At 36.2% G+C, this 24,494-nt stretch overlaps 4 protein-coding genes across 5 annotated transcripts in view; 2 read left to right on the top strand and 2 right to left on the bottom strand.

Annotated features, from left to right (window-relative positions):
- The window catches only part of LOC147063418 (tRNA dimethylallyltransferase), a 577,495-nt gene extending 560,327 nt beyond the window's left edge, over positions 1-17,168 (top strand). Inside the window, exons 6-7 of one of the 2 annotated variants that reach the window (XM_085959874.1) lie at positions 6,051-6,261; positions 16,547-17,168. In XM_085959874.1, the coding sequence (XP_085816000.1) occupies positions 6,051-6,261; positions 16,547-16,876 (541 nt within the window). In that variant the 3' untranslated portion in view covers positions 16,877-17,168. The remainder of the gene's footprint in view (positions 1-6,050; positions 6,262-16,546) is intronic. The other variant, XM_085959875.1, reaches the window with a different exon arrangement.
- Positions 17,153-18,287, bottom strand: mtTFB1 (mitochondrial transcription factor B1). The gene has a single exon (XM_085959876.1). The coding sequence runs from the start codon at positions 18,285-18,287 to the stop codon at positions 17,265-17,267; it is 1,023 nt and encodes a 340-aa protein (XP_085816002.1). The 3' UTR covers positions 17,153-17,264.
- A 20-nt stretch (positions 18,288-18,307) lies between these two features.
- Positions 18,308-18,577, bottom strand: Ccdc56 (Coiled-coil domain containing 56). Its single transcript, XM_085959877.1, has one exon. The coding sequence runs from the start codon at positions 18,575-18,577 to the stop codon at positions 18,308-18,310; it is 270 nt and encodes an 89-aa protein (XP_085816003.1).
- A 427-nt stretch (positions 18,578-19,004) lies between these two features.
- Positions 19,005-24,494, top strand: part of LOC147063415 (F-box only protein 25) — a 28,819-nt gene continuing 23,329 nt past the window's right edge. Inside the window, exons 1-2 of the mRNA XM_085960132.1 lie at positions 19,005-19,226; positions 19,448-19,504. Coding sequence (XP_085816258.1) covers positions 19,114-19,226; positions 19,448-19,504 — 170 coding nt within the window. The 5' untranslated portion in view covers positions 19,005-19,113. The remainder of the gene's footprint in view (positions 19,227-19,447; positions 19,505-24,494) is intronic.

The raw sequence follows: 24,494 nt of genomic DNA, 5'->3' as shown, positions 1-24,494 counted from the left end.
CACATGATTTGAGAAATTAACATTCTATAATATTGAATATACGTAATTTGAAAACATCTCATGTATACACACACTAGAAAAAATCATTTTGTAGAAAAAAAAATACGACACCCGATGGGACTTGAACCTGTTATCATTATCAAATGTGTTTGTTGAACAAATCTTAAATTATTACATAGGTACTTACCATAGTATTTTCAATATTTAATTGAATCCATAGCATCATTGAGAAACCCTCGAAGAATTGGAACTTCTACCAGACCAACAATTTAGGACACAAAATGTAGAAGTTTATTTTTTTAATATTTTTTTTTAGTTTCTTTTAACTTACATTCTGTACCTAAATGATCGATAAAAACCTCACAAATTGTCCAGATTCATACATTCATTTGGGATTTTGAATTTAAAACTAATATTTTAAAAAAATCAATGTAGAATAATATAATATACAAGGTTTTTAGAATGTTTGATTCTTTATTATAAAAATAATTAATATTCACTGAAAATACATACTTTAGATTTTAGAAAGACCTCAGAAACAAACACATTAGAAAAAATTGTCGACCAACACACGAATTTCACTTGCCAGTCGATAGCTGAAACCACTAAACCCAAATACTAACCTAGCAGAAATTTCCCAATATTATATTATCTTCTCAAATTATCACAATAAATTGTTAGGTACCTACCATTTTTGTCATTTTTAAATCAAGGTGTACTAAGTTAATAACCTGATTCATATATGTCCTCACAATTATTAGAGCCCTTACTCAGGAATGGCGAATGATAAGATTTTATCTAGAAAGGTGAATAATTCTTAATTTTTGTGTATTCTTTAATATAAAATCATATTTTTTTATTAGTACTTATTTCAATTTTTAAGTCAGACAGTCTGATAGATTTAATAATGAGTACCATAAACCTATGATGAAAATAATTTCACTGTATTTAACGATGAAAAATATATAAAAGTTACACCCCAAAGTGCCTCACCGAGTCCCACAGTATTATAGGACTTCCGTAGAAACTGGTTGAAACCACAAAAGCCTGGTTTCAGTTGCAGCATGTTGCACACATGCAAGTACCCACTACATACTTATAATTGGTGTACAACTGGCTAAAGTACCCAACCTGTATTCGCAAACGTATCAAATTTCATTGTTATCTTTATTCAATACACCATCAGACCCAAGATTAACAATGCATTGAGATTCTGATGTAATCCTGTATATTATTCTAAGCGTTACATTATTTTACTATTCATTCGAATTGATATTTTTAGGTAGTCATAATAATTTTTTCTTAATGCCAAGATAGGTAGGTTTTTACCTATCTATTAAATTTGAGTTGTTTGATGATTTTTAAATATATTACGTATTTATATTATGTGGAATAAATTAATTCGAACTTTACCTGAAGAAGATAATATTTAGTTAGTTATTAATGTTATTATTAAAGAAAATAATAACATAACATGCAATAGCAATGTTTGGGTAGGTATGGTTGTTATCTATTTATAATAGTTATTATGAATAATATAATGTCTATAGAAGGAATAACTATGAATCTATTTCTCACTGCATCCAAAATTGCCTTCATCTAGCCGATCTATAGTTTTTTTTTTATTATTATTCATCCTTATTTCCTTGCTCTATTATTTATTTAGAATTTTATCTACAAAAAAATGTTATTGATGTGATTAAATTTATTATCTAGAATTTTATTCTAGAATCTAGCCATATTATTTTGTGCGAAAATAATGGAAACTAATTTTAATTCTTTTTTCATTATTTATGTTTTACGTTTTAATGGTTTGAAAGTTTGCTGAATCTTAACTCACTATCATAGTCATAGTAAAAAAAGTTTTCCAAATTAATCGGTAGATGGCCAAAGACAATAATAATTTCTTTATTCTAGATAAATTCTATTTTTGGGATAACAGAATTTATTTTTATACAAATTAGTTTACCTACGATAAAATTTTATGTGGATGTGTAGGAGCGCACGCATATTGATGTTATTTAATAATAACTGATCCATTAACTACTTGTATAGAAACGCAGCAAATAGTCATGAGGGTACTATTTAATTTTAAAATCTAATGCCTACAAAAATGATTTAAAAAAAACTATCTACAGTAAATTATGGATACCTAGTCAATAAATAATAATATATAGAGTAAAATTTTGTTTATTGATGAAATATCAGCCAGATATCCATTATTGGATGAAGACCTCCTCATCTTTTCATACCTCGTCGTTAATGGTGTAGTGCATGGTTTCCGAAACTATGGGTCGCGACCCACCAGTGGGTCGCAAGCGAATATTGAGTGGGCCCTCGGCACTGTATACATGAATTTAAAAAAATAGGAAGTGATAAATTTGATATTTCATTCAGCAATTTAAAATTCCTAAAAATTGAAATAAACTTACGTTACGGAAAATATTGTGATAAAATAATAATAATTTGAATTGCCAATGCACTACAGATGGCAGCACAGTCGCGGAATATCGCCAGCCATACTGACAGCTCAGGCCTCAATCGGCGACAGCGCGGCGAACGAAACACATGTCATTAGCCCGTCCCTAGCGAGACGAATGTCTATTGTTTTTGCGAAGTTCATTTCACATTGTGTTGTGTTAGACAGCGTACGCGTACGTCATTGTAATCAATAAACAGTTAACGAAATTCTGGCTCTCAGTTGCTGATAATAATTATCATTGCCTCTTCGATGAAGCTATGAAAGTCCTCCTCTTTACTACCTCATATCTATGTGAGGTCAGATTTTCGGCTATGGTTAACATTAAAACTAAATACCGAAATAAATTGGATATATCAAACTCACTGCGATTAAAAGTAACTAAAGTTGAAGTTGATGCTAAAACTGTAATGAAGAAAAATAAGAAACAAATACATCCTTCCCATTGAAATAACTTTGTAAAAAAACCTTGCAGGTATAGGTATTTAAGTAATATATTTTTTTTTATATAAGTTATGTTTCTTATTTCAACAGTCTTTCATTCATATTGGTAACACTTATAAAAAATATTTTTTTTATTTCAATTAGAACAAATAAGACAGCATTAAGTAGTTCCACGACTCGCCACTAGGGAATCTGAGCATTACCAATATTTATGCCCTGTTTTCTCTAAAACAGCTAAGAGGTGGGTCCCAAGATTGGAAATTTTTGTTAGATGGGTCGAAGCCCAGTCAGCTTTGGGAACCACTGGTGTAGTGCTAAATGAAATACTACCGGGTAGCTGGTTTTAAAAACTTCCTCTCTCTTTTCCAATAGCGCATGATTAGTTATAGAATATTTAAAATTTCATCCTTCTAAGTAAAAAATGTGATACTTACTTAAATATTTTCCGCCTCGGAATTGAACTGACGCATCATTTGTTTTGTATACATATTTATGCCCAGTCTACTGGGCACAAATAATATATAATATTAACACTATCATCCGAGGGTAGTTAATGAAATTTGAATTTAAATTATAATGGATTTAAGTTGATACCAGATGAAAGTCTCCCACAGGAGACTACCTCAAAGGGCGGACCGAACCATCAACTTTCCCAGAACACCACAGCCTACGTCCACTCTTCGCGGTGATCGCAACCCTCGGCCGAGCGGAACCCGTCTCCTTGAAATTCAAATTCCCGCCAAAACAGACGCGGTCTATCAAAAACGGCAGCTCGCGCCGCCACTAGTCAATCCGTCGGTAAAACAGGGAGCTTCCCGACCGACGGATAAAACAGGACGCCGCGAATCTGGCAGTTGGATCTGGATGGGCGCGAAAGCTCTCTCTTGCCTGATACGTCAACCAGCCAGCAGCTCTCTGACATCAACCGCCGAACCAACAGCATCGACCGCAAAATCTCTTCTCGCCTTCGCTCGCCTCGGACGCGAAGCCAAGCCAGCATTCCGGACAGCCCGCCAAAAAGACCACATCTGACATCGGCAGCACGCCAAGCCGCAAGCCCCGACCCTACCTCTCATCGGACAGCGAGCATCGCCTCGGATGCGAAGCCCCAGCAGCCAAGCCCGCGACACCACGTTGCAGTCCGCCAATTACCAACCGACCGCCAACGACGACAATAACCTGTATCGTATCTGTAACGACTACCCTGCAATACGATGAAATAAACCAGCCTTGACCAAATACCCCGTGCGTTTCTGTCCTCCACCCCCGCTTTGACCTTGACGTTATCACGGCCTGCCATCTCCGCTTCAGAGCGCGCAGAAGGCCGGTGATAAAGTTATGCACTCGCTTATATTAAGAATTAACTGTATTCTTTGTCAGTGTGCATTTACACTTGGTGATTGCGCATACTGCCTGAAGATGCCGAAAGGCGAAACTCGAGTCGCAAAAAACGACTGAAATGGAATAGTACAAAACCTAAATCCATTAGAATTGAATATAAAATTATATCAAACTGTCAAAATAGTTGTCTACATTTTTCCCCAGCTTATTTTTATTTCACTTGATACAAAATTATTGTATGTAACATCATAGGTGAAATGCCGGAGCGCATTCCGGTCTTGAAAAACATTTTGGGTCGCCGACCCAACCTCACATCACCCTGCCCGTGGTCTTTAGTGTTTTGGTGTCACATATTTAGTTGAATGTTATCATTATCAGTCCGTTAATTCAGCGGGTTTCAAGGTGACCCTTTGACCGTTAAGTGTCCATACCTTATTGTTCATTGCCTCGAGATGTTAGCGTAATATAATAGAGAACAAACAATTTATTCTAGCAGACTGTGACATAGAAAGTTATACATTGGGCATAACATAGGTAAAAAATCAATGTACAAGGAAATATACATGATTTATGTATGTGGACGATGTAATAGTGATGTTGCCAAACCAGATTTCAGACCAATAATGACAATACTTCAAGACAACAGTATATTTTTAACATAAAAGATAAATAACTAGCCAAAAATTGCTTAACCATCGACAAACAATAATTGAAAATTTGACTGTACTTACCTTATAATCACAACTTTAATTGTGAAATATGCATGTAAAAATATTGTGAGAAACTTCAGTGTTGCCAACTATCGTTGACAAAAATATGCCAGACAGGGTATGAAACAAGCTATTTAGCAGAAAAAAACGCTAGATTTTGTGAAAAAAAAATTGCAAGTAAATTTACTTATTCTACCAAGAACAAAGTTAATATCTTTGCTTTCGCGTTTCGAAAAAATGTCGATATGTTTAAAACCACATATTTTAACAGAACTTTATTGCAAAATTGACAACAAATACCTATATTGTGTCAACGGCGGGGCGGTCAAGTTTCGTTTCATGTTTGAAGACTCAATTTAATTAATTTAATTTATTTATTTTTCACATATTGTGGAAGACGATTGTTTCTTTCTTGTAGGACAAACATAAAGAATTAAATAACATACCTTTTACATTAATAATTGTTAAATTATTATTTTATATACGCGGAGAATCTAAATAATATAAAAAAACATTAAATAATGCATGAAATTGTTTCATCGTCTTTTATTTCTCATTAAAATAGGTACCGACCTACCTGCATTAAGTATCTGATAGTCAGAAATTTGATGCGCATGAAAATAAATAAACTAAATATCTTGCGTTTTTTTAACACATCTAAAGCTGTTCGATGCATCAAAAAATGCTAGGAAAAACACCACAAGCCAGATGCGTTTTTTACAATCTAGAGTCTGTCTTCTATAAGTTGGCGTTCCGGTTTCCCTCCCGCTTCACCATCCATCTCGTTCCCTCCTATTGAAAACTTAAACAGTTGAATGCGATGGCACAATGCTTTCCGTGTGACGTGTACGCCAGTTTATAGAATACAGACTTTAGATGCCTATCGAAAAACGCTAAATTGGCAATGCTGAATGGGTTGGACAATAATACATGTAATTTATATACATTTATGTCATCCATGAGGGTGGCCATGGCCTTATAATAAAATTTAAAAGGGTAGTCCTGCAATAAATCTTATCCTGTATGTCCAATAATGTTACACAAAACTTTAAGTAAGTGATTTTCATTTTTTTCAGACCTACAAACTACACAAAGGGGATTTTCCAATCAATCGGACTAAAAGAATTCCATGAATATCTTTTACTGAATGATGAGGCACGACAATCGGTTCATGGGAAGAAGCTTTTCATGGAAAGTTTAGAGAACTTAAAAATTGCAACAAAAAGATATGCTCGGAAACAAAACAAAACTATCAAAAATAGATTTCTCGGACATCCACAACGACAGGTACTACTTTTCCATATTCTATATCAGTGGTGAAGGGTGTCTGTAGGTAGGCTGTGGTAGGTAGGGAATCCAATCCCGAGACAATTTGACAATCCCGGGATCCCGGGACTGGTCCCGGGATTGGCATTTTTTTCCATTGTTAATATAAAATTTTTATATTTACAAATAACATTGATAAAATCGGTCAAAAATAAATCTAGTATAATTTATTATATTTAAGACATTTATTGTTAATATTGTATACGTTCAATCTCGGAAATACACAAGTTTAATGGAGTAAATGTAAATAATATTGTAATATAAATAATAATATGAATTTAATATGAGATTGCTGTTTCTGATAGCAAAGACATAATGAATGGATTAGCGAGATTTAAAATAGTAAAGCAAATAATCATGGCGTACTTATGGCCTTTCCGCTTCATAAATCTAATTAGTCAGCCAAATATGAAACTGCCGTAAAACGTATGATATCATGGTGGAATTACTTTGTTAAAAGTGTGAAGAATTGTTTTTTTCCAATCTTTCTCATTTTTAATAATTCATGTGAAAAAACAAAATGAATCGGCTACCTACACATGGGTATAAATGAAACTTCATTCAAACTCAGTTTATTTCTAGTGTAGTTATTTTTTCTGTTATATTTTCGCTTTTATTTTATTTTCCATAAAAGTTGATAAAAAAAATCAATCCCGAAATCCCGGGATTATGTTTATCAATCCCGGGATTCATAGGTATCGAAAATAGCTCGGGATCCCGGGATTGGAATCCCTAGTGGTAGGTAACGGAAAAAACCCTTTTTTAACATATTCCTTCCCAAGAAGATCATATTGGCCTCCAAGAGTGGAGATCGTATTAATAGTTTTTTTTTTTTTTTTACGATAAATGGATGTAAGCCACTTGCTCAACCTAATAGGACCATACTCTGGGTCCGAATATAATATATTGAAAAACAACATGTGAATTTGAAGACCCGGGATCCATGACATTATAAACCGATGCAGTAACATGGCGGCAACCGCTCGGCCATAGTGAATATGGACAGCCATATTTACGGGAATTAAATTTGAATTCTGTTTCATCTTCAGTATTATACTGTTACAATTTACTGAACATAAAATTTTATATTTTAGTTTATGAATGATATTTATTTCACTATGCCAAAAAAAGTGATGTCGAACCACGAATCGAACTTGTGCTAAAAAATTTGCGATTGCACTAGCTGCACATTTTAGGCCCCCATAGACGGACAGTTCTCGTAGCAGTTTGAACATGGCACAGACAATAACTGTTCAATAACTGTACGTTAGTGGCCACACCACAGATCAGTTTAACTACCCCATTTAAATCTGTCGAACTGTCAACAGACGTGCCCATATACGTACAGTTATTGTCTGTGGCAGAGCAAGTGTCAAAAACTATGGCGGTTAGGTTCGCGGAGATATTACACAGGGGTATTGTTTCAATTAGTTTTAGGTAGGGTATACTTGAACGATGATACACGAATAATTTTACTTTGAATTTATTATGGTTATAATTGTTTTTATTAGAAACAAATTGACATAAAATACACACCTATGACGTTGGTAAAATAAATCATGATTTCGCTAGTGGATTGTGTATTTTATCGATTCACCGAAACAATATTATACACATTCGTGTAAATATAAAATGTAATCTTTTCTTTTGAATAAATTATTCCCTTTAATGGACAGTATTAATTAAGTAAGAAAATGGTAATATTTATAAAGGTATTGATTTTATATACAATAAATTTAAACATGCCACAAAATTATATTTACATCAATTATCAGTATAATAATTAATTACTATGATATTATTAAAATATATACTTAAATTTTATTTAGATTTACCGAGATTGTCATTCACAATTAGGTATATTAATTTATGTTGTGAACGTCTTAAATTAATAAGTTTTAATATTCACTACATACAATGCGTACAATACATACGTGCGTACTTACAGAGGCGCCGATATCCATAGCGATCATGAGTTACTTATTGGAAACATCCGAGTAAAACTCAGTCGCCAGGCGAGGCCTCCAAAGTGCGAACGAATTGACGTTGAGAAGCTCCGACGCCGAAGAATTCGGACCGACTTCGAAACTGCTGTACGAGATAGTGTAGATCGTATCTACGAGCGGCACAAATCTGAATCCGACCTCATTGAGGCGGACTGGAGCCTCATAAAGAGTGCGATTGTGTCGTCGGCTCGTACCGTCCTTGGTACCAGAAGGAGTGAGCAGCCAAAGTGGATGTCTGACGAAACGTGGGTTGAAATTGGTGAACGAGCCAGGCTGAAAGCCCTGAGAGACGAGGAGAGAGACCCCGACCGAACCGAGGACCGCCGGACTGACTACCAGACCCAAGACAGGGTAGTCAAACGATCCGTGCGGTTGGACAAGCGCAATTTTATGAACCGGCAAATTGAAGCGGCAGAGGAGGCAGCAAGCAGAAATGACACCAGGAAACTCTTCCGAATCACCCGTGAAGTCTGCGGCAGGCGACCACCGACTCCCGGAGCCATTCGTGTCCCAGTGGAGCAATAGAGTCTGACGCAGAATGCGTCAAGAAGATTTGGAAGAATCATTTCTGCGGAGTGCTGAACCGCCCACCCCCCTTGGATCCCTTTGACATATCTGCGGAAGCTTTACTTTTGGACATTCCCCGAGCGACCGACATTTCCGATTGCCCGCCCACGCACACCGAGATAAAATCGGCTGTGAAAAGGCTCAAGAACGGAAAGGCACCGGGGGGAGACGGGATTCTTCCTGAATTCCTCAAGTACAGCTTGAGCGCAATCCTGCACCCTATGTTTCATCTGATGACAAAGGTGTGGGAAGAAGAGCGCTGCCCAAGGGACTGGGTGAACGGTGAAATCATCACACTTCTTAAAAAAGGTGACCCTCTAAGCTGCGACAATTACCGAGGCATTACGCTACTCAGTGTTCCGGGAAAGATTTTGGCAAACATCATTTTGATGAGAATAAGGGACCCAATAATGCACGTCCTCAGGAAAAACCAAGCCGGGTTTCTACCTGGTCGAGCGTGTGCAGACCAAATCCACAACCTTCGATGTCTTCTCCAGCAGAGCCATGAGTTGAACAGTCCGATGGCCTGCTGTTTTGTGGATTATGAGAAGGCTTTCGACAGTCCGCACCGCCCCTCCCTCTGGATGATACTGGGAGCATACGGGATCCCTCCCAAGATCATTGCCATAATCAAAAGCCTGCACGAGAATAGCGAATGCTGTGTCAGAATTGGAGACACTGTCACGGAATGGTTCGGGGTCACGACCGGAGTCAGACAGGGTTGTGTCCTTGCACCGTTTCTCTTTATCATTCTCTTTGACTTCATACTACGGAAGTCAATACCACCCGACCGAGGCATACCTGTTACCCCCACGGTGAAGCTATGCGACCTGGAATACGCCGATGATGCTGTCCTATTCGACAACTCAATCGAGGGCATTCAAGAGACAATCGACAGGTTGCATAACAACTCCTCTCGCGTTGGTTTGAAAATCAACGCGAAGAAAACCAACGTCTTGTGCAATAGCACCTGTCCTGATCCAGATTTCCCTCTGATTAGCGATGGACAGAGCATCGAGAGCGTCGACAGCTTCAAGTACCTGGGGGTACACATCACGGGAGATGGCATTTTGCAGAAAGAGCTCGCTATCCGAATGGGAATGGCTGGAGCAACATTCAACTCGATGCGAAATGTCTGGGACTCACGATTGTACTCGGTCAAAACCAAATGCCGCCTATTCGACGCTTGCATTCTGACGGTGCTGCTTTACGGTAGCGAATCATGGCACCTTACGAAGGCTCAGAGCAACCGTATACTGAGCTTCGAAAACAGATGTTTGCGACGAATACTGGGTGTGCGGTGGTATGACTTTAGGAGCAACGAGGAGATAAGAGAACGTACCAAGCAGCCTCTCATCACGCTGAAAGTGAAGAGGCGACGTTGGACCTGGCTCGGCCACGTGCTGCGGATGCCAGAAGAGAACTTTAACCTGGCTTGCCTGTTCTTCAAGCCGACCGGATTCCGGCGTCCTGGAAGGCCGCTAAATACAATCTACAGAGTGTATACGGCGGAGCTACGGGATGCTGGTTTGACCTGGAACGAAGCAAGAAGACTGGCGAGCGACAGGGATTCTTGGAGGCGCCGCGTGGTGTCCATATGCTCCAGTTAAGGGGCGGATATGGGCAAAGAAGAAGAAGAAGAAGAAGACATACAATAAACAAAATTTGAGTACTGAGTTATTAGTCTATATTTTCACAATAACTTTCATTTTAACATTTATATTATATTGTATAAAATAATATGTTTACATAAATAACTATTACTTTGTTTTACTCTCGTAAAAATAAATAAAATATAATATTTGCGATCTCCGCGTACATAATATTATTACATTTTTAATGTATTATAAAATATATTATAAAATGCAATAACAAGCAACACCAGCCGAAGTTGTATCGCGCGGTATATTCTACTTTACGTTACCAACATCTAACGTCACCCGAAAACTTTCGGCTAGTTGAAATTCCAACAGTTTTACAAAAACACGGGAGTAGGGGGTCGCTGGCAGTTTGAACATGGCAAACATCTGAAAGGTCGAAAAGTGTCCGTCTATGGGCGCAGCAGATTATCTACCAAAGATAACTGTATAGTTATTAACTGGCATGTTCAACCTGTTACGAGAACTGTCCGTCTGTGGCCGGCATTTGTCTGCTAAGCCAGTCAGAGCTTGCCTAGTGTGAGTAAAATAACATTAACAATATAAATATTGGAGCAGACAGTAAGTCAGGTCTCAAGCACAAAAAGTACATAAAAATAATCTTTGGATTATAGCAAGCTTTTGTTTGTAACACTATGACTATATTATTATGTATGTGTATGTAAATCCAATTAGAGACAAATACTTAGAAAATAAATAGATGGCGCTGCTGCTTGGTAAATAAATATATTTCTTTTCACAGTTGGCATTTTTAAATGTCTTTATGTTATTTATTATATTTCTTCAGAAGGTAGGCTTACAGGCATCTACTATGGAGTCTTTTGATGGTTCACGAGTTCATGACATTTGCTCAACACATGGAACATCTTTAGGTACAAGTAGATCATGCAAATTGTTCCTTTGTAACTGATTTTTTTATTGAGAGACTGTTGTAAATTGTAGTGTAGTAAAAGCAGTGAAACAATCAAAGAAACTTACAGGCTTAAGCGTCGGTCTATAACGTCGTGGGTCCAAGGTTCAAATCCTGGGTTTGGCAAAATACACACATTGTTTTTCAATTTGTGTTTGAGTCAGAGTATGGATCTAATAAGTTGAGCAAGTGGCTAACATCCATTTCTGGTAAAAATAAAATTTGTTAAAACAACCTCCACTCTGTGAGGCCCATATGATCCTCTAATGATCGAACATGGTGAAGTAATAGTATTTTACATTATACCTCGTTTACACGTGGATGGATTTATTGCTGACAGTACATATCGCGGCCATAACAAGAAACTGCACATGTAAATACGTATTATCTTGCAAGTTGCAAGATTGCATGCATGGATCAAAGAAGTTCAGAAGCTTCTGAATTTTCATGCAATAATTGGCACTTTGCATACACAGTAGAACGATAGCGGCGAACCTGCCGGAAAAAACGTGAACTACACCGCACAGAATATTTTGACGTTTAACGATTATCTCAATGGTTTCCAAACTTTATGTTACTACATCTCATTTTAAAAAATAATATAATCTTGGCGCCTCCCCCCCTTTGTCTCATTAAATAATACATACACCTTTTTAAATAGTCAAAAATCTACTAATACAAAAAAAATTAAAAAACTTAATTATAATTATTACAAGATAAAAAAAACTTTTTATATACGTTTTTAAATTTTCTGTTGAATCATATAAACTTGACTTGACTAGCTTAAACGATCAAAAAAATTTGTACTTGATAGAAATACTGAATAATGAAATGTCATTTCATATTAATTTCCATAGTAACACATGTATATATTATTTAATAATTTAGTTGCTAGGACCCCCTAGCAACCAATAATGGTATCGAAATAACTTTTCATACACAACAGAATTAACTAAAAATGAATTCAATTCTACTTAAAGATGGCTAAAAGTATTAAAAAAATGCATTGGCATCGTGTTCTGATAAATTCTAAAAGTTTCAAATGTTTAGCTAGTCGGGAAGTTAGTTAAAAATCGATTGCAAGATTTGTACCGGACAAATAAGAATACGAGCTAAGAAAAACGTTGTAAAAATAAACAAGGTTTATTATATAAGGATATTATATTAATTTGTTTTTCATGACATGGATGTGCTTTTTTATTAGCGCAAAGTGCTCTTTTTCTACTAAACGGGATTGATATTTGGATTTCTTTGCAGCTTATCTCGTTTCGCATAAGTATGATATTACGAATGGTGGCAGTACTTTACTTACAATAAGCATTGCTTTTCTTGACAAAGTATTATAATATTATTCTTCACTTCGATTCAACCAAAATTGAACTAGGGTTTTTGTTTGAATGAATTATCGCAAATTCATCATCGTTCATTAACAAATGGATTCTATATCCATGCGAACTTTGTAAAATCGAGATTTTCTAAATAAATAATGTGAAAAGTGCATAAGCAAACTATCCAAGTGCTCAGTAAATAGATTTTTGTTTGGTTCAATATACCTGGCCCAGAAATCATTTAAAAGTAGTAACATGACGAACTTATTTTTTTTTAAATTTTGATTTCCAAAGTTTCCAATTTTTTATGAATGCCTTCACTTTGTCTTTTTAAATCAGTGAATATATACTTAGTGGTCCTTGCATTGATTTATTCAGTCATTTTTTTTTTTAAATTTCAACCAAATAGACAAGTTTTATAACAATGTTATCGTTCCTAAACAAATTTGCCTCAAATTTCAATATTATGATTTGAATCTTTTATATCATTTTTTCACGAGATAGCCAGCGCGCTTCACAATAGTATAGAATTGAGGTATAATAAAATTTGTCTCATATCTTCAGACAGGTTTGCAAACAACCTTTAATAGGAGTTTTTTTTATGTAGGTAGTTTATAACTAGCCATTTTATAAACTATGCACTTGTCTGTCCAAACCTGTGTCTGCACGTGTGTTAAACTTTTCACGCCTCCCTTTGCAACACTCCGCGCCTCTCAGTTTGGAAATCGCTGGATTATCTACGAACCTGTCAAAAATCACCATACAATGACATCGCGTCTCGCCTACGCTTGAAGAATGAGATTGGAGAGACAGTCAGCCCTTTTACGTATAAACAGTTATTATCACGATAGTTTAAAATACACACTATTGGTGCAAGTAAATAATAAATCTATAAGATTTTTATAGGTTACGTCATTTCTTTTCACATACTCCTTTAATGTGGTCGGAGAACACTGTAAGTAAGTCTTACTTGCAATTTTGTATCCCATCTCTTTCTTTTTTACTGCTTCAACTACTTTCATCATATTGTTTCGGTCCCAGTTTTTCTTTTTCTCTATCTATAATAAACACAAAGGATAATAGCAACCATTGGGTAATTCCCTCAATCGATACATCTATAGATATACTAGCTGACCCGGCAAACGTTGTTCTGCCATATAAATTATTTTTAGTGAATATTTTGGTTGTTAAATAAAAAATAACGAATGTATCGTAAGTGTGTGGGGATGGTATTTATGACAGAAAGAGGAATGGAGCGCTGTAGACGATGACCGCCGATAAAAACAAAAAAACACCAACCATTCATTTTATCAATTCAAAATGAGTAATGATGTTCATAATGAATGAATTACCTATGACAGGATCTCGTTGTTTAATGTTTATGCAATATCCGTCTTGTCCCTTCCAGAAAATTAGCGGATATTGGAGAGCGTCGTATGAACGGTGTGTGTCAGCAATGAACTCCAGATTATTGTTTCTTTTTCGAATCACGATTTCTCGCGTCGATGTGCGGTCGCCAACCATGATTCCAGCAATGTCGTCAACAACAGTCGCATTGAATCGACGTACGTGCTCTCCAGCTGGTGTTTTATCAGGATTGATGACAATAGCGTGATTGTCACTTTGCAATTCGTGCGTGTGTGCTTTGAAGAATTTCAATAATTCATTGTGCGCATTCAACAGGGCGTCCAGTTCGCCGACGATGAGCCTGGCATTAGGCGAATTGAGGCTATTGTAGCCGCAACGTGCATCCACATGATTGATGTCCTCGCCGCGCCCATGAAGTAGATTTGTAAAAATGTATGTGGTTCGTTTGCCATTGGCAGCAATGGGCCTGCTTTGCGGTATACTTGGCCTTTGATTTTGAACGTAGAATGGAATTGTTGACCATTTGCCGCAGTATTGTGAACTATTTCTGTTGCTCCGAATGAAGTCATTTGGAAGCATGAATTGAATGTACGAATAGACTTCAGGAATAGGTTTGAATCTGGAACCGTGCCGATGAGCAAGCCGTTCAATGGTTCTGGTGGTGTCTCAATTTATGGTAGTTACACTTTTCCTGATGCGCAACACATCCCAGCTGACTCATGTTTGAATTTGAGCGCATGACAATGGGGACATTCTTTGTCCATAGCACTAATCAGCACTTTCGGATGAGCAGAATAGTCAATATCTGGGTCGTACTCGAATGCGAGGCGAAGGAACGAGCGGATGTAAATGCTCGATGTACTTGTTGGCGTTGCCGGTTATTTGCTCTGCGTGTGTTAACTACGAACCGGCGCGCTTGGCTTCGTTGCAATTGTCGTTGTTGATTTCGTTCAGCTCGTGCCTCTTGTGATTGAGATGCACGCAATTGCGACATGCTCACACGCACGTTTTTGTTATCTTGTTGGATTTGTTCGTCTGTTCTTTCTGCTCTACTATTTTGCATGTTGGTTGCTTTATTCGTTCGACGGCCCAAATGGCCCCCCTTGCATCTTGCTGGCATTGTGCACTATAATACACGCACACAAAAATAGATAAATTAAAATAAATCATACAAAATTTTGCACGCATTGCGTTGTGATATGCCGAATGAATTGTCAAAATGTGAAAATGAGCGACGCTTCTCTTGAATTCTTCTCGGACGTAGCGCCATCTGTCATTCAACAACATAAATAATTTCGTTCTGTTTGAAATACGAACGACGGTTAAATTTGTTCATACAAAAATAATAAAATCGCGATTAAAAAATGGGAGGGTGGGGGTAGGAGGGTGAAAATTTGGAAATATAGGTATTTTTTGATGCCAAATAAAAAAAATGCAAAAAAAAATTGTTAAAAAAATAAAAGAAAATTTTTTCTGGATAGAGATACCCTAATCACCTAGCGGTATGAAATATACTTGTTGACCTATTCTCAAACCTAACAAATATACATAAAAAAATTCATAAAAATTGGTTGAGCCATTTCGGAGGAGTGCGACCACAAACACCCTGACACGAGATTTTTATATATATAGAGATATAGTATATTATTTTCATAAATGATCAATATATTTGGATGACTTGTGAATATTGACGTTATTTAGACACCATAGGGGGGCTATATTTAGCATCACCACACGCCGCGATTTGAAAGCTAGTATCTTTCACATGGCTTAAATAATACAGAATAAAACTTAATCCGCTGGATCCATGACATATCGATCATATTATTGGATTAAAATATCTATAAAACATTGCACTGTAACCAAACTAATTACATAGATTTATGTGTATTTATGAAAAAAAATCACCATTGCCAAATTGTTTTAATATTTTAATTTTCGAATAGTGCGCTGGCTATGTTGTTCACAGATTAATGAAACCACGTGTTAGCGTTAGTTAAAATATTCGCCGTAGGATGGCGGCTCATACTTTCTGAGATAGAAGGGGGCGTATTAGAACAGGGCACGGTAATTGGTGACTACTATTTAGTTATACATTTCTCTGTTGCTTTCAAATTATGTATGTTCAATATAGAATATTACATTCTCATTCTCTTGTGAGTTAATTGTTGAATAAAAAAAATAGTTTATTACCTATCACTCACACTTACACCAATCTGGTTATTCATCTTATGCAAATTTTTATCTGTGGTGAGACACTCTCAATATAACCACTTATTTATTCTAACCTAACTAGCCGAGCTCACATTCTCATCCGATACGTTAATCCTTTTGAAAAGCATTGTGTTAAAAATAATAAATGTCACGTTTTTATTATTTTAATTTAAATATCTAAATCTTATGTTACAGGTTCCACATATTTACAAATTAGACACTACAGATGTGTCTCAGTGGAATTTAAACGTTAAAGAGAAGGCTTTAAGTATTATAGAGAGTTTCACAAGCAATACGGAATGCCACGTGCAACCTGAAGAAAAGTCCACAGGCCTGAGCTACATCGATGGCATTAATCCAAACACATCACATTTCTGCGAGACCTGCAAGAGAGTTTTCATCGGAGATCACCAGTACAACATACATATTCATTCGAGGAGACATCAAAGAGTTCTGAAAAAAATTAAAAAAGGCAATGTTTCAAAGGGTTTTGCCCTCGGTTCAGATGGAGGTACCAGTTTTTAAAACTGAGAATCCGAGAGAATTTGAGATTTAATTTTAGTAATATTAATAAAATTGTAAGATCGTAAAATTGTTACAATTTTTACAATTAATTCAACAATTTATTCAGTTTAAAATATATGTTTTTGAAAATGTAGAAAAATAAGACTATTGCATATTATGTAATTCATTTTGTATTTTTTTTGTTTTTGTGTTCACTGTGTATGAAATATACCCACCATATTATTATTATTTGATATTGTATAAAATAATTCAACTTGAAAAAATAAAATGCAAAGGTAATAATAATAACTTTAATTGTGTTTTATTTTAATTACACTTTACACTAAATTACTACACAATCTGATAAAATATTCTGTAAATGCTATTCATGATGTTAATTGCGAACAAATTAAAGCTCCGTAACATAATTGTCCATATATTTTGGTTGGTTACTTTGATAGTTTGCAATCTCCGGGCGATCTGTAATTATTTGATGGTAAGCAATGCACAGCCTGTTAAATTCATGAATGTCGAGTTGAAACGGCCTGGTTTGAGGATCAATATTAGCCATTTCATACATGTTATACGGCAACGTATCGCGTAAGTGCTTAGGGAAGAGCGTCATCGCACCTCTAATAGAATACTTTTGCCTCATTGAAAATATCTGCCTCACCACTTTCTCAACTAATTTGAAATCCAAAGTTATAATGGGTTGCTTCAAAGGGGTGAGAGTGACAACGCCGACATCGACGTCCGGTTTCGGTATGAATGCTTTTCCAGATATCGTAAACTTGTGGCGGACAAAGCACCAATTCTGACACATGACTGACAACCGACATCGCTGCGGTGACAAAATAGGAGCCGCCATTCGTTCGGCCACTTCTTTTTGAAACGTAAGCGTCATCCGGGTGCGACCGTAACTCCACGCGCTCGTTTGCTTCGAAATCTGTTCCAGCCATCTTATAATTAGGATTGTCGAAACGCTGAAAGGTAAATTGCCAATGAGATGAACGGGCGGAATAGGGCCGTCCCAGGGTTCTTGAGCGACATTTTTAAACACTGTTCCTAGGTCTGTTTTTAATATATCACCCTGTATTATGGAGAAATCTGTCATTTCAGCAGTGGCTTCAGCCAGCATTTCCAAGGAAGGCATAAATCGAGGGTCTTTTTCAACTAATACGAGTTGCGATGGAGATTTGCGCAGAATAGAGCGGGTGATTCCGCCGGGACCGGGTCCCACTTCGCAGACGTGATGTCCTTCAATGTTGCCGGCCGCTCGAACTATTCTATCCATCAAGCGTTCGTCCATTAGGAAGTTTTGAGATAATTGCTTTATAGCTCTCAGTTTATATAGCCGAATAATATCTTTAATGGTCGGAAGGGGAGGTAAGCGGATCTTAGTAGTCACTCTGTTCGCCAGTGCCGCCGCCATTCTGGTGATGCGACGTACGACTACTTCGGAAGAATCTTTTCGGGTTCGTTCAAATCGTCCAGAAAGCGCTCTTGCTTCACAGCCAATATGGAGTATAAATAAATACCAAAAACTCCGCAGCCGATTAAAGATCCGGTAATAACGTTGTTTCGTCGCAGTTTAAGAAGTTTCTGAACCCTTTCAGCGTTTTCCTTTTCAATAATTTTCATGAAATCGTACTGCGCTTGGTTGAGACCGGATACCTTGCCCTTTGAGATATTCAATTTGGGCATTCGTTCACTATCGCTCATGTTTATTTATTCTTTTTCACGAAAAATAACGCACTATTGACCTAACCTCACTCGGTTTGATCGCAGTTGTATTATGTGTTTTGTAATTACTGATTAGTCTATGGTCATGGACTATCGTTTTCGTATGAAAGTGACAGTTCTTGTTTTTGCAAATGGCTGCCTGCAAACTGCATTTACATAAACTTTAGATGGCTGAAAATAAGAAGTTTTCTGCAGGCTACTGTAAAGTAGTAGAATAGACAATAACTGTCACCAATAGATGGCGTTACGTGCACTATTGTATTGATCGACAAGGAGTTGGAATATGTATTATTGTATAGTACGCTAGATGGCCAAAATATTTTCGTTTTGACATCTGCACAAGTCCAGCTGTTTAGTGACGTTTCACGAAAATATCAACAAACAAAAGCCATGCGCGCTTCCGTCTCTTTCTGTTGTGAATTCATTTCAGTCAACTTGAAATCGGCCTAGAGTTGCGACGCATTTGCACGGTCAAATTGAGTGATACACTATTTTGTTTACAATCTGTTTTGAAAATGCCATTCATTTCTAAAGACTGGAGATCTCCCGGAGAAGAATGGGTGAAAACGCAGGAAGGCTGGGAAAAGAAAAAAGTATTAGAATGTGCGGCGCAACTAGAAAACCAAAGGTCAGATTAGAAGCTTTGGATTTTTTCTGCCGTAACGGATCAATGCACTTTAGCTCTTTCTTTGTTCGCAAACGCTACGTTCACGTCATTTTATGAAAACCATTTTCCGTGGTAGAAATACATTGCATTATGCCAACTGGATTTCAATGTCCCAGTGCTGTTTATTGATTTTTTGTTATGTCGCAAGTGCACTGTTTTGATAAGTTTGCTTTGACTTACAGATGCGCTGCTATTTCTAATTTTGATAATTCTCATGATGGATCCGCAGATCATCCATGGTAAGTGCTTTCATCATATTATTTTATTCTATGACCATCTAACTAGGTAGGTACACTCATTCCGCATCTTATAACCTAATCAGATTCTAATACGATTCTTATTTTTGTGCAATGTTTACTTCTTGAATGACAGCAACATTGTGTTGCGTGACATGAATTGTTTCAACCAACAAAGTGACCCATTTGTTTCAATTAAAATTAAATGGTCAAATCTTGAGAATGGCTAAACTCCTTCAAGATAAAAGAAAAAACTATCCATTTCGTTACATAGGATCTTCCGTATTTTGTCATCGTGCTTTTTATTTCAATTCGCCTTGCCAGATAGCATAATGTATGATTGTATGCAATGGTATGTTTATGTACCTTCTACCTATTAGGTATATTGTGTATAGGTAGACAGATCCATAATAATTATAACTAGCAGAAAACTATGATGTAGGTTGGATTTTCGTGTACTTACTTACCACTTTTTAATAAACCAAAATATGATAGCAGAAAAACCCACAATACACTATGGCCTATGCTGTCAAGGATTTTTTTTTTTTTTTTTAATTAAAGTCGTTTACATATTATTTTTAAATGATTTAGGTACCTATCTAAATGACACAATTAATTTTATTATTACCTACCAATCGAAATAGGGACATTAATTTGACGTAAGATGTAATGTAATGTTTTTTTCAATATTGCGACATCTAGCCAGTGGGTAGCTACCTATTTATTTTTCAAACATTTTTTGAATTAGGTAAGTAAGTACCTATAAGTAAATATTTGTGGCCCGTACAAATATTCCTTTGTATAATTTTTCTCAGATTAATATGGGTAGGTATCTAAAAAGATAAAGCCGCGTTGACACGATCCGAGTACACTCGGACCGCGTTCAACTCTTCCGAGTTAGCTCGTATAGGAGTAATTAGTATGAAGCTGTCCCGTGCGAGTGCGCTCGGTCCGAGTGTACTCTGATTGTGTCAACGCGGCTTAATACTGTGGACGCTGAAGACGCACCTGGCGCGTAATGACCAGGCGGCCGATCGATGTAATTAAAGTGCATTTTAAAGGTGGTAATTAAAAAATCATTATCTAGTCAGCGGTGAATGAGTTAAGCGGCTTATGGAAAAAATACCGATATACCTAGCTAGGCAACTCATTTAGGTGTTGGTAAGTTGGTATGATTACTTTCAAATGACACTAAACACCGTCCCAAAATGATTTGAATACACGTGTCAAAAATCATGTAAAACATTATCCTAGGTACCTACTTTATATAAATTTTAAGAAAATCTCGATTGTTTATGTAATGTTATAATTTCTGAGACTAGTCGGATTATTTAGTGGGAACCGCAGACCAGCAAAATCTATTTATAGTAACTATGTGTCCTCGTAAAGTGTAAACGATAATATTTAACTGGTAGTGTTTCAAATGGCTTATTGTAATGGCCATCCATGTCATAGAGACAGATTGCTTTCTCACTTTTACTTTCCGCGTTATGTATGGAAAAAGCTGTTCCAAATAATATGAATAGTGCGCCATTGTACAAATTTGAAAATAAAATTACGATCCGTACCGTGCCGAGTTGGTGTGACTGCGTTCTACTTTCGCCTATTTGAAGACAGTGCCTTAACTGCAGGCTTCATATTGTTGTAATATTATGTATACATAGACAGACATGCATGCAATTTTAAATACCTATTGTAATTTCATTAAATAATGCGTATTTGGTAATTGCGATAAATTATTATTTTCCAACAGAACACTGCAGAATATTGCACAAATTTAAAATTACTGACTACCGTGGACATTTTCCTACCATTTCCACTACGACTCAATGGTTTTCCAACCTTTCCAAAACCTGTCAGCACCACACACTTTCACGCATCTAATACCACCACTGTCTGAGAGTAGGCTTCGTGGAAATGTTTTAATTTTCAGTAGATGGTGTGTATGTCAATTTAAGATTTTTTTTTTGTGTATTCGGCTGTGTAAGATAGCCGAAAATCAATTATGTAATGGGTAAGTAGGTAACTACTAAATCTGCGGACAATTTGAAACTGAAAATAAACGGGGATGACATTCTAAGTTTGGTCTAGGGACGTCACTGAGTCTGCTTAGTGCCTACTACATAGTTACAGCTGCACTCCACGCATTTTCTCAATTCTCGTAGTCAAAGTAGACAGAACAACCCCATGACATATCTAGGCGCCACGCTCAAGTGGATTCAAAATACTGCATTATTTTATTTTTTGTCTTAAATTATACAGACGCACATACCGTTAGCCATGTAAACGAAAGAGTTGACGACTCTACGGAATCTACTCTCAAAAACTAGGTTTATTATTTGTATTTCTTCTTTGATGTGCCATCTCCAAGCGTGGTATGACAACCTAACCACACGGATACATTACTATAGTTATTAGTTACCACCATTGACAACAGAACTTGAAACCGACTGAACTTTTCCATATTATCTTCCTGAAAGTCATTTTCAAACCAGTTGAACTGAAGTGAGATAATTGCTGTTCAAAAGCAATTTTAAATCGCGAGTGGAAGCATTGGAGCCATTGGAGGTCATAAACTACTGCAACTATTGCATCCACCATTGCGTGAAGATTATCTGGAAATATTTTATTTTTACAATTGATTATGCATATACATATTAGTTAATTTTTTCAGTCAAGCCCCGTTTAAAATTGATTTGATTGATTGAGTGTACAATTTCTGCTGCATGGCCTTATTCCTCTCCTCCAGCCCTCACAAATTAATCTATTAAACTGGGAACTATTTGGCTGTAGTTAGTTGTTCATTGCATATGAATATAGTATGCACCTTATTTACTAGTACTTTTAAATATTAACAAAAAAGTAATAGGTAGGTACGTGTCATCGATAAATTTGCGTACAAAAAATCATATGAGGTATCTAAAAATAAAACTACCTTTGGCCAACGACTTGCGCACAGTGGTTAAAACGTTAACCTTTGCCCTGAGGCTGAATTGAATACTATGCAATTTAATTGAAAAATAATAATGAACTGATACTTAAAGCCAGAATCTTCAGTTTACTACTTGGTATCGGGAATACTTACTGGTGCACCCAGGGAACTCAGATATAATGGGAACTGAAATACATAACGGGTAAGGCGATAGCAGGTAAACGACTTGAGTAAGGAAGAACCGGGTTCAACTTACACACGTGTCAAGAATACGTTTTACGTCAAATACTGAAAACTGCTCTCGGTTTATGCATTTACGCTCATTTAATGTTGGTGTATTACACACACTATTGCGCGTGCATAATGCGTGCTTCATGTTCGTAGAACACTCACACGTTCAAAAGCCTGCTTCAACATGCGGCGTATTGAATATAGCCTATCGGTATTATATTTATTATCTGTTCTGTGGGTGCACCAGCAAAAATAAAATACATAATTTGTAATATAAGATTGCTTGCATACTTATACATATATAAAAAATAGTCACCATCTAACTATATAACATCTCACGATAGCGAAAGTTCAATTATCGAAACTAAATCTATGTATGATCTGGAAAGGTCGCATTTTATAATAATATGCTTACTTCAATACAATTTAAAATACGCTATAAAAGATAAAGAACCCCTCACATACACGTGCATTTAAATTTTAAATGTAAAGTTAAACTAACCCTTTCGTTGAACTCAAGTTACTTTCAATATCCCCTAATTTAATTATATTGTTCAAAAGCTATTGCTTCTGTTACACCTACAACGAAGAATAATAATAATTATATACGTGATGTTGATGGTTACATACTGATGTGTACCAGGAAGCGGTCTGGCGGTATATATTTAGATTTTCATTCTCGCCCCTCTTAATTGGGGGAGAAATTAAGCATTTTTCCGTGCACATATATAGATTGTTTCCTATTTTTTCGTAATGGATAAATCTTAGAAAATTTTTCTAAATACAACATACGATTCATACGAATAGTGCTGTCCAATAATTATTTAGTCATTATTTTATGATTATGTATGGCCAAATCCAAATAATGAATCCAATGGAAAGGGGATTCATACAGTGGCGATTTTCTTTGGCAACGTCATCGATTCGTCTGAAGATTTAGAAGGAGCCTCGAAACAGTTCAAACAAGTCATATAATTAATAAATTACTTATACTAATCACCAAAATCAAAAAGATGCATATTTCTCCCCAATCGAGTAGGTATAAAATATTACTCAAAGCTTAACAAAATCCCTGCAACCATCATCAAAGGGGTTTATAACATAACAACTCATACATTATACGTTAGTAGGCGGCTCTCGTGGTGCAGTGTGTAAGACTGCGCGCACACGGCAAAGCGAAGTTTCGGATTCATCCGCCAAACGTCGTTTACGGGTCGAATGCGTTTTGTTTGCGTTTCGTTTACGGCGATATATCGACGATGCTGTCCAAACATCTGGACAGAGAAAACACAGTTTTCAAGGAGATTCATAAACGCCTTTTTTTGAAACTGCACCCTGCTGCGAGAGTATTTATCTCTCATTACAGTGGTGTACAAGGGTAAATAAATCAATATAAAATCAGTACATAATATTGCATTATACCTACATTTATTTTCCCACTATTGCTTCTTTTGGAGCTGGACTGTTTTATATCGATAGCGTTTTGAAAATTACCTATTATTGTGCCTATTATGTATCATCATAAACTTTGTCTGATCAATACTATCGACCGAGGGTACTTGATGGAGTTTGAATTTAAATTCTAATTGATTTAAGTTTTGTACTATTATTATTTATTAATACAATAAAAAAAAAAGATTATAAGTTAATACACGAAGAAAGGGTAAAAACCTTATTACCTAGATACCCACTAAGTAAAGGATGAAGTATAAAAACATAATATTGTGAATAATTTGAATACTTGCATTGTTTCTAAAAACTTGTTGTAAATACTATTAATACATTCGGTAGGTAAGCAGTTTTACAAAATAAAATAAAAAGTTTTGACAC

The sequence above is a fragment of the Rhyacophila brunnea genome, unplaced genomic scaffold (genome assembly GCF_057557595.1).
Source record: "Rhyacophila brunnea isolate RB1 unplaced genomic scaffold, BYU_Rbru_1.0 scaffold_9, whole genome shotgun sequence".
In the NCBI taxonomy this organism is placed as follows: domain Eukaryota; kingdom Metazoa; phylum Arthropoda; class Insecta; order Trichoptera; family Rhyacophilidae; genus Rhyacophila; species Rhyacophila brunnea.
Note: the sequence above shows the minus strand (reverse complement) of the source record. Positions and strands in the feature narration are given on the sequence as shown.

Coding starts and splice junctions, on each gene's coding strand:
- mtTFB1 (XM_085959876.1), bottom strand. CDS start 18,287: ATGGCGGCGGCACTGGCGAACAGAGTGACTACTAAGATCCGCTTACCT.
- Ccdc56 (XM_085959877.1), bottom strand. CDS start 18,577: ATGAGCGATAGTGAACGAATGCCCAAATTGAATATCTCAAAGGGCAAG.